A 10,744-nucleotide genomic window follows, 5' to 3' on the forward strand; every position below is an offset into this window, starting at 1 on the left:
ATTCTTGAATCATTAGCATTTTTCATTCGTTTCTCAGAAACGAAAAAAAAAAAAAATAGAAAATTCTAAAACTCACTTTAGAGAACAATGACGAAGGTGAATATAAATCTTTCCTTAAATTTAGACGCGAGTTATCAGAGAGAAGCTCTGCGTTTGAGACTTTACATCGTGAGAATGCTGATCGAATGTAAACGAATGTTATTGTAAACGAATACACAATTGATCAGCAGTTCTCATGTAAATATCTATGTAAATTGAGATACGCTAGAAGAAATCTGTCAAAGAGTAAAAAAAAAAAAAAAGAAATTTATTTAATTTCGCAGCTGCAGCGAAAACAGGAATGTACTATGAATTTCAAAGAAGGCATCTGCCACCGTGAAACGTGCAAACAATTGCTAATAAGAAACCGTGTATCTACAATTGAAAACTGAAAACCCAAAATCGGAATCAAAAGCTTTATGGAAACAATTTTTGATTATCAAATTGTCGCTTACTTCTTACATGTATCACATGATTATATAAAAAATTTATAGTATTTATCAAAAAAAAAAAAAAAAAAAAAAAAATGAAAATAAGTCAACATGTGTTCTAAAATTAATACTTCTAGATATACTTCTGTGTATTTTTATAGTAACACCAAATACATTTTATCAGGTCATTCTATATGCCATGTTGTTTGTTAGCTCTAACAATTTCAATGTAAAAATATTAATATTAATTTCTCGAACGTTTTTGATTTCATTTTTAAAAAAAGTTGTAAAGATTTCCGCAACTTTTTGTTTAATGACTTTTAGATCGTAGATTTTTATGCATTTATTTTTATATAATAATATAAAAGTATGTAGAGTATATTGTATAGTATGAATATATATAATATAATGAAAGAGAATCAAATTTCTGCTTAGCCTCTATTTCTTTAATTATGAAATTCTATAAATATCTGCTGATTTTATACCATACAGCAAATTTTAAGGACTTGTTGTAAAGAAGAGCTTAATCTTACCATGAAAAAAATTTTTCAATGTTTTCTTACAAGTTTCGAGAATAAAAGCATTCGTACTTTCTCACCCGTTTTCTTTTTTTGTAATATAAAAACATCTTTGTAAAACACGAACTCAAGACTATCAAAGTAGAAACTTTACTCTTTAAAATGAGATCAAACAGATTGTTGTATGATTCTCTTTTACAAAGTTATAACAGTTTAAAGTATCGATGTTCAATTATGCTCTTCACATAGTACATAAAGCTATTAGTAAAATAATTGCATACTTCTATCATGATAAAATTCATGAAGATATTATGTCAGAATCATATCATTTCTAAACTATCTTCTCATTGCGACAACTTGTACAAGTTTAACAATCAATACAATACTTTTAGACAACGTAACGTAATTCGAGAAAGTGATTCGTGTTCTTACTTGTAACACGTCTCGCATTGGAATTACACTCTGTACTTCAGAGTGTGACGAAAATATCAAAATACGATGATACATTATTTTTATTGTTACGCATTATTGTGTTTTTATATAGATTTTCAATTGGATATGTAACAAAATCTTCAATATTGAATTGCTCTCTTCTGAATCTAATTAGGAGATGCAATCTCTTCTTTGTTAATGAATTAATTTTAAATTTTTATTGTTTCTCGTGCAGTAAAGAAATCAATGTGATGAAATGTTCAAATTAAAAATGTTGTAGATATATATATATATATATCTAATTATTATAACACTTCTCTACTTATATCAAGTATAAGAATATTTTATATTTGTATCTTTATCTATAATAATTTGTATTTTTATATCTACAATTAAAAATTGTTTGAACCTACAAAATAAATAATTAAATATTAAGTATAATGAAAATTTATATACAATAAAATATCATTAGTTAATTAAAGTTCCAGAATAAAGAATTTATATTACAAATTGTATATTACAAATAACATTGTATTTCTCTTAATTAACTGCTGTTTTCTTAATTCTACATATATTTATAAATATTTTAAAACACTTAAAATAAAATGAAGATCATCCATAAAGAAATTTTAAATATATATAATATATAATATTAGTATTATTTGATATAATTAGATAATACTATTAAATATACGCTTTCATTACACTTTAAAAATGAAATATTTCCTAATCAGTATGTTAAAATATATCTTATCTATACTTTTATTAATAATTTATTTTTTTGGTTTTAGCCTGGACATCGTGTACCTCGATTTAATATAGTAAATTGGGCAGTCTGTACACCAGCATCATGTAGTTTCAAAGACGTTGAAACGTCTATTCACGAAATGCTTACTAGATACACTTCACAAACTGGTCTAAAAGTTACAGTGAAGGTGAACAAAGATATGTGTCAAGTAAAGAATAAAGAACCTGTACCAAACGAAACTATATTTGTTAGGTGAATATACTTAGAAAGACATTTATAAAAGAAAAGAAAAGAAAAAATTAGGAAATAAATTCTTAATATAATATTTCGACGTTCAGAGAATAATGTTTAGTATTGTATTAAAGTGGTAACTAATATCTTTTTCAGCTTGCTCGTCATGGCTATATTTGTCTTAACAATCGTAGCAGCACTTTATGATCATTACAAAATACCAGCGAGTGAACTATTATTATCGTTTTCTTTGAAACGTAATTTTAAAAAGCTTGTATCATTAGAACGAAGGCAGAATGACATAGCTACACTTCATGGCATACGAGCTATAAATGCACTAATGCTGCTTTTGGCTCATAAAAGCATGGCTCTCTTTTTTAATCCTTATGCAAACAGAACGGAGATGAGCGAAGTATGATTGCGCTATTTAAAGAAATTAATTTATAATAAAATAAAGATTTATTTATAATCACGTCTGAGATATAATAAAAATAAAATTAATCTTTTTCAGTATCTTGGTAAACCATGGACAGTCATAGGAAGAGCTGCCAGTCTTTACACAGATCCATTTATAATGCTTTCTGGCCTTTTGACATCATATTCTTTTATTGGAAAATTAAAGAAGACTGGCAACTTGGATATAAAAGATGAATATATATCGCGCTTGATCAGGTAATAAGAGATAATTTTAGAATGAATATCTTATCTTTAATTTTAAAATTTTTTACTAATTAGATTGATTTTTGTATTTAGAATAGTACCACCTTTGGCAACTTTGATATTGTTATGCACTTATGTAATACCTTACATCGGTTCTGGACCACAATGGAACTTGGTGATAACTGAACATGCAAATATTTGTAAAAATACATGGTGGAGAAATTTTCTATTCATCCATAATTATTTTGGATTTGAATCTATGGTATGGTATTTCATGTTAAATTTTATAAAATTAACAGATGAGACAGGCTAACTAAATAATTTTCTTTAAATTTAAAATTTTTCAATTTTAGTGCCTCACACATACTCATCACTTAGGCATAGATGTTCAACTATTCATTTTTTCACCTTTAATGGTGCTTCTCCTTTATAAAAAGCCAAAGATTGGAGCTATCATTCTTACTGTGTTTGCTCTATTTTCAACGGCACTTCGATATTTTGTAACATATTACAGAGAATTAAGTAATTATATCTTCTTTGGTACCTCGTAAGTTAATAAGTTTACAAATTTCAATTGCAATGCAATTTTCTTTATATCTCGTTATTAGAATACTTATAAACTTATATATTTACAGAATAAAACAACTATTCGATACTGCAGATTTTTCATATACCCTACCTTCGCATAGACTGACAGTTTATATAATAGGAATTTTTATGGGATATTTGTTAAGACATTTACCTAAGGATTATAAGATAAATAAAGTAAGTAAAGATTATGATCTAAGATACAATCTATAAATTCATGTAATATTATTTTTGCGTTTAATTATTTTCATATTTTCTTTTCTTAGGTAGTTCTTTACACAGGTTGGATTCTATGCACAATAATGTGCTGCTGTGCATTTTTTGGACCTGCAGGTATGGGATCTATAAATTATATATACAACCCAATAGATGCAGCAATGTATAATGCATTTGCACCTATTGGTTGGTGTGCCATTTTCGCATGGGCAACTGTAATGTACCATACTGGAAATACAAACGGTAAAAAAATATAAATAATTGCTATACATACAATAATATGTACAATAAATACATGAATTTGATGAATGAAATTTTAGATTGGTTCACTAGATTTTTAGCATGGAAAGGATTTTTGATTACCACAAGGCTGAGTTATGCAATATATTTAACTCAATTTCCAATATACTTTTATAATGTTGGAAGAACTCGAAGTGCAGAACATTTTGCATTCTTTAGCATGCAAGTAAGTTTAGCATAATACAAACTTATGGATAAATGTAATTATTAATAATATATTTCTTTTTTTTTTACAGTTCGACCTAAATGAATTTTTATGCATTATTGTTTTATCAATAATTCTTACTTTATTAGTTGATACACCATTTCAAAATATTAAAAGTTATTTAATGAAAAAATCGCCAGAAGCAACAAAACAATTATCGAAAGTACAATAATTTTTTTTACCAAATAATTATAATTTAATCAAAAATACTGTAAATAGCATCTACAAATTTTATTTCATTGTTAGTCAAATGAAATCCTATAGCTTGCCCTCATATACAATGTATATGACAGCTAAGAACAATTATAATTTATATAAATATTCTTATATTTGATTCATATAAATATTTGTAAATAAATATTTTTATAATTGTAATATTAATATTAATATTTTAATATTAATATAATTTTTAAAACTCTTTCTGTGAATACAAATATATACAAATTTCAATTTAGTTACTTTATTATAATGTTATTTATTTAAGGGCATCTTTTTTATTTTATTACTTTAAATGAATTACACATTGGTGAAAATTATAAACAAAATGATAAATTTATGTGTTTAATATTATATTGTAATGAGTCTTCAGTTAATAATGTTATTTCTGTTTTAACTATAATTCAGTTAAATTTAAATAAAACATATCATTCAATAAAACAATTATTGAGGAGTAATAAAATATCGTTTACATTTCTCTGAACTTGATTTCTTTATTATTTTAGTTATAGTAGAGTATCATTAAAAAAGGACATATTTTTGTGTATACAATTATTATCACATTAAAGTTATTAAATGTAAAATGCGATATTACGTTCATAAACATATATACATGCATATATAGAACTTAAGTATGTATATTTTGACATTATATTACTATTCTATTCATTTTAATTAAAATTTGTTAATTTTTATACAAGGACATAAAATTATACCTTAAACATTTAAATTAAATACAAGAAATAATTCATATTTTCATTATTCGTAATTAATCATAAAACAATTATGATCGTAACAATTATGACTCAAACATATAGTTTCTATGGTAAACTCTGTACTTATTTAAAAAAGTATTACACTACTGCATCACTATGTATATATGTATACATAATATATAAAAATGTATCATTAATGACGTTAAAAAAAAATTAACTTAAAAATATATTGAACAAAACAATGTATCAAATGATACTTACAATGTCATCTTTCTACAGATGAAAATTTTATAACAAAATCCTAACCTATGCAAGCATTACAAAAACTGAAATTAAAAAAAAATGTTTAAATTAAAAGAAGTTTAAATTAAATATTATTTAATATACATAACAAACATAAGTAATCATTCATTGAGATGTAAAAGGTATCTAAAAGCATATATTTATAATTTTTTGTTATTATAAATTATCTTTACCTCCAAACGTATGTACAATAAAAATAAAAAATAAAATTGTATAATAGAATATATAACTATTTATTAATATATATTTGTTTATATTAATTATTACTTATTGATTGTAAAGATACTTTAATTTAAATATTAATGTCACAATTGTCATACTTTCAGTTAAACATTTTACGCAAAGAAATGTAACTTTGAAGAATATACTATAACATTATGTATATATATAATTACATTATATATATAATATAATAATATATGATATATTATAATACATTATATATAATTATATTATATATGTATTATATTATTATATATTATAGATAATAATTTTAAATAACTGAACTAAATAATCAATCGTTTTATAAATATATAAATTTTACACATTTGGAAGCTCATAAATAATAATAAAGTTTATAGTTTAAGAATATTTGAATATTGATTATTTTACGTTATATAAATTTATATACCTGCTAATTGCCACTCTTGATGTAAAGATAATGTATTTAAGAGAAATCTCGATCGGGAAATACTGCTGGAGCTATCAGTGACCACACATATAGCCCTAAGCACATCCAAGATGATATAATTTTTACCCACATTGAAGCATTATTAGAGTTCAAGGTATCCAAATTGGAATTTGGTCTATAAAAACAATATAATTTATATATTTAGGATAATAAAGTTGTATAATTTTATGTGAAATAAATAACAAATATGTACTTACTGATACCAATTAGTAAGAGTCATCATAACATATAAAGTGGCAAGAGCAAACATGAGATGGAAGAAACTCCAATTATAAGCTACAGCATCTTCTTCATTATCCCAAACTTTAGCTTCATTTCCAGCCTCTGAATCAACATTGCGACCTTCTACCGGAGTATAATCTGGTTACAATTAGGAAAAGGAGGAATAACTTAAAAAAAAACATCTATCTACAATGCCGTTATCAATGGGCCAAATATTCCTATTAGGGTTAATAACAAAGCAAGCTCATAAATATTACATTCATGCATATTATAATAAATTTGTTTTAAGTTATGTATACATAAATCAAGCAGCATTGCATAGGATAAAGTAAAAATTAATGCAGGAGAAGGCATTTTTATGTAGCATCAAAATTAATTGATTAAAATACTTGTTTTGAAAATATAATTATTTGATGTAAAACATCGGATATAAAAACATAAGAGAAAAATGTAAAATAGTGAAAGAAGGCACACGCTACTGCTAAGCATCCTCATATTTTGTATATATTTCAAAATTTGATTTTATTAAAAAATAAATATTATATAACTCATCCTTTCTAAAAATTGAAAACTAATTAAATTTACTCAAATGCATAAAAATATATTACACATACTATATGATGCTACATTTTTTTAATAACAAAACAAAACAAGTAAGACATAAAAAAACAGCGAATTTGGTTTTAATTTAATAGTGTGTGCCTACCTTCATTGCCGATAAGACTTTGGTCTCCTGCATTCCTGACTGCATGAAGAAAGTACAATTTGTTAAAAACATTTTAACAAATTACTAATATATGTTTAAATATATAGTTTTACTATATAGTTAGTTTTACTACATTTACTTATAATTACTTGAATGGTAAAACACATCAATTTTATGTAAAATATAAATAAAGCTACATTTACATACCAGCTCCATTATCCTTGACCAAAATGTTTTCAGACATTGTGATCTTTGATGACTTAGATGCAGTGCGTAAAGAACTATATAATACACAGCTAAACCAAATAATTAATCCAATAATGCTTTCCTTATCAAAGGCAACACGATTTCGTGCATTAGCATCATTACCAGAAATTATTTCTAAAAATCCAGGATTACATTCATGATCTGAAAAAAAAACACAAAAAATTATTGTATAAATAAATATTAATATATTAGATTTACATATTTAGAATATATACCGGAATTGTTTGAAATTCCACTCCAAGTTAAATAAACAACATATAGTGATACAATAGAAGATTGAAGAAGCCCAGATCGTGGATTATGTTCTTGCACATGTGGAAGAGTTGATATAGTACTAACAATTACACACAAAATCAGGTTGAAAGATATGAAAAACTTGTTCAAATCGCAACTATCTGCCTATATAAAAAAACAATAATAAATAGAAGTGATTTTAAAAGTATTAACAAAATAATATAATTATTTTATTAAAACTTACATGTGTAAAGTATATGAACAGTAGAACAATTCCAGTAATAGCAACAGCATAATTAAATAACGTTGCTCCCAAAAGTGCAGCATACCTATAATTTTAATTATATAAATTTATATAAATTTATTTATTTTGTAGTAATCAAAAAAAAAAAAAAGACTAATAATATAACATACCATCCTTTTGATTCAGTTTCTTCATAATTCCCTACCCAGTTATCTGCCCATGTATGGGCAAAATCAACGATCAGAATCAATTGAATAATAATAAAAAGAAAACCACCTATCATACCAAAATACATCCATGTTATTCCAAATGATCTTTCAGGTATAAAGAAAGCACCAATAATTCCACCAATTATTAAAAGATATTTAATGGCCCAGAATCTAAAAATTCATGTATTAAATTAATAGTCTGTAATGTACATAATCTAAGTATGACAAATTATTTTATTATACCCATTTTGTATAGGTGCCCGAGGATCTTTAGAACTTCTTACTCTTATCATCATGATTGACATTAGGAAAAAGTAAAGAGCTATAATGAAACATATTCTATACACTGCCAAGTATCCAACAGCAGACTGACAATCAATAGTAAAGTCTGATGGCATATAGTTCGAACTATTAGTATTACAAAATGGAACCTATGAACGTAACGTATACAGAAGATTAATTTATATTTTTTATTTATTATATACCTTCATTCAACATTATATAATTTCATACTTTAAATCATTACCTTTTTAAGTGCATCCTGTAAACCAGGTGCCAATGTAATGCAAGCAGCAATTGTTCCCAGCATTAATAATAATGCATACATAATACGAGTACTTGTACTGTTGCGACATGTAGGACATTGGGAACAGCAAAAGCTACAAGCTGTGCTTCCACAAAGGCAAGCAAGCTACATGAAAAAAATTATCAAATCAATATGAATTATATAAGAGTATTTGTATTAATGTATTGTAACATTTGTATATATTCCATTCTCGCTATATGTGGTAAAACGATTGTAAAACTATTATTTAATACTACTTTCTAGAACTACTTTTTTATTTGAATTTTATTTCGAAAAGCGTAATTCCAAACTATTATAGCATTTAAAAAAAATTAATTTTCATAGATATCGTTGTAAAGAGTTTCCAAAAAATCAATATAATATAGAACAGGATGACATAATCGAGATGATAATTAAATTTGAACGATTGATTAGATTTTCATCCGATAATTAATCATGTTAATAAGAATTATTTTCGTAATAAAAGAACGATAGAATTGTCAAATGAAATTGAATAAGATACAATACAATTAATAATTTAAGGTATAGAGAAATTTTCTGAAAAAGAAAATAGTACAAGACTTTCACTTTTTTACCTGCGCCGTAGAACAAATAAGACCCATTACGATGTTTTGCGTCCGTTCAATTTACAATTATACGCACGTATAATTTTTCTTAATATTAAATATAATATTATAAACTGTACGGAAAGACAAAGAACACTGTAGCTCGCGACAACAAAATTTTCACAATAACAATGGCGTCCTGACAGATGACTGTGGCTAACTTCATGCTATCAGCTGACCAGAACGTCACATCCTTGCGCCATAAATAAAATAGATTTGTAAATTTATTATATGGCAGAAATTACATTATTCTGTTCTTTTTGTTATTAATTTCAAATTCATTTTACCGGGACAAAATAAGTTGTTTAAAATAAACGCTTCTTTTTAAAGAGAATTAATTATTTAAAAAAAACATAATATTTATAAATTTATTAAAAAGAAACAAAATATTTATAAAAATTTTCTTCTCTATAATGTATAATTTATATTTTATTACTAAGCGACCGAATTAAGTATATAAGTATCACATCACAGTGTTAACATTGTTTCACATTGTGTGCATTCTCTGCACCTTGCATCTTTAAGTTTTCTATAAATGCATTAAAATCTCTAATCAATAATAGAAGAAGTAGTTGCAGAATAGAAATAAATAAACTTCTTTGTCTCTGAAACTATAATTTCGAAAGACTTTAAACGAACGAAAATTTTTATATCTAATACAACAGTACTGATTTACGATAAATTATAATGGGGTACCGTGCGTAGTTTCTTTTCATATCCCATTTGACCCGTAAAATGCAGAAATAAGTATTTTTATAATTAATTAGTACCTCTGAATTACCGCTAGATGGCGCCACCATGTCCATTTTATGACAGTTCGCACTAATTACGAGAAAAACCTAATTAAGAGGAATAATTTGCGAACTTTTTTATATGTCTCCTTAGAATTAGGCTCCCCGATTTCTTTGTATGTGTATTTTGTCGTAGAAAAACATGTGTGTAAAAAGTTGAATTTTTTTTTAATAGATCGAAGGATGTCCTTGTCGCACACTATTGCTTTTCTTGTCTAACGTCATTAGAGTAGGAGAGCACTAGCGTGCGACAAAGACAGACATATAGGCGCAGTAGACAAGGAGGGCGATAGAGTGGAACAAGGATAGATATACGCGCGGTAGACAAGGAGAGTGATAGTGTACGACAAGGATAGACATATTCGCGCGATAGACAAAGTGGACAACAGCGTGCAATAAGTATAACAATATAAATTATTTTTCCCAAAATCCAATAATCTTTCGTGTCTCATTTTGGCAGTTAAGTAATACAGGTCAGTGTACGATCGCCCAACGTATAGTCGGAGATAAGGAAGTAACATAAATCAACATATGATCGGAGATATACAATGTACAGTCAGAAATAAACAAGTACATAATACAAATT

The 10,744-nt window shown here is 25.8% G+C and overlaps 2 protein-coding genes across 7 annotated transcripts in view; one reads left to right on the forward strand and one right to left on the reverse strand.

Moving 5' to 3' along the window:
• The window catches only part of LOC122536662 (nose resistant to fluoxetine protein 6-like), a 29,072-nt gene extending 24,383 nt beyond the window's left edge, over positions 1-4,689 (forward strand). Inside the window, exons 4-12 of the mRNA XM_043669170.1 lie at positions 2,212-2,420; positions 2,556-2,811; positions 2,911-3,071; positions 3,153-3,321; positions 3,413-3,606; positions 3,695-3,824; positions 3,914-4,106; positions 4,184-4,329; positions 4,400-4,689. Coding sequence (XP_043525105.1) covers positions 2,212-2,420; positions 2,556-2,811; positions 2,911-3,071; positions 3,153-3,321; positions 3,413-3,606; positions 3,695-3,824; positions 3,914-4,106; positions 4,184-4,329; positions 4,400-4,540 — 1,599 coding nt within the window. The 3' untranslated portion in view covers positions 4,541-4,689. The remainder of the gene's footprint in view (positions 1-2,211; positions 2,421-2,555; positions 2,812-2,910; positions 3,072-3,152; positions 3,322-3,412; positions 3,607-3,694; positions 3,825-3,913; positions 4,107-4,183; positions 4,330-4,399) is intronic.
• LOC122536663 (probable serine incorporator) lies at positions 3,850-9,534 on the reverse strand. 6 transcript variants are annotated; one of them, XR_006308452.1, is made up of 12 exons: positions 9,338-9,534; positions 8,703-8,867; positions 8,420-8,607; positions 8,138-8,347; positions 7,968-8,052; positions 7,705-7,888; positions 7,430-7,630; positions 7,223-7,261; positions 6,492-6,654; positions 6,235-6,409; positions 5,562-5,626; positions 3,850-4,091 (listed from the first exon to the last, which is right to left on the reverse strand). XR_006308452.1 is itself a non-coding variant. In XM_043669172.1 (11 exons), exons 1-10 carry the CDS (start codon positions 9,362-9,364, stop codon positions 6,271-6,273), a joined length of 1,401 nt encoding a protein of 466 aa, XP_043525107.1. In that variant the 5' UTR covers positions 9,365-9,534; the 3' UTR covers positions 3,850-4,091; positions 6,235-6,270. The 6 variants fall into 6 exon arrangements, 5 of the variants coding, with proteins under 5 accessions (XP_043525107.1, XP_043525108.1, XP_043525106.1 ...); XM_043669172.1 differs by lacking the exon at positions 5,562-5,626; XM_043669173.1 differs by lacking the exon at positions 3,850-4,091 and having other exon boundaries at positions 5,297-5,626; positions 6,492-6,639.
• Positions 9,535-10,744: the final 1,210 nt, after the last annotated feature.

This window comes from Frieseomelitta varia, unplaced genomic scaffold (genome assembly GCF_011392965.1).
Source record: "Frieseomelitta varia isolate USP_RPSP 00005682 unplaced genomic scaffold, Fvar_1.2 scaffold_862, whole genome shotgun sequence".
Classification (NCBI taxonomy): Eukaryota; Metazoa; Arthropoda; class Insecta; order Hymenoptera; family Apidae; genus Frieseomelitta; species Frieseomelitta varia.

Bases quoted from the DNA above. Each gene is read 5' to 3' on its own strand.
- LOC122536663 (XM_043669172.1), bottom strand. From the start codon at position 9,364: ATGGGTCTTATTTGTTCTACGGCGCAG. The intron at 8,868-9,337 runs GTAAAAAAGTGA...TTTTTCATGTAG, and splicing joins TTATTTGTTCTACGGCGCAG to CTTGCTTGCCTTTGTGGAAG. The intron at 7,262-7,429 runs GTATGTAAATGT...TTCTTCATGCAG, and splicing joins GGTCAAGGATAATGGAGCTG to TCAGGAATGCAGGAGACCAA.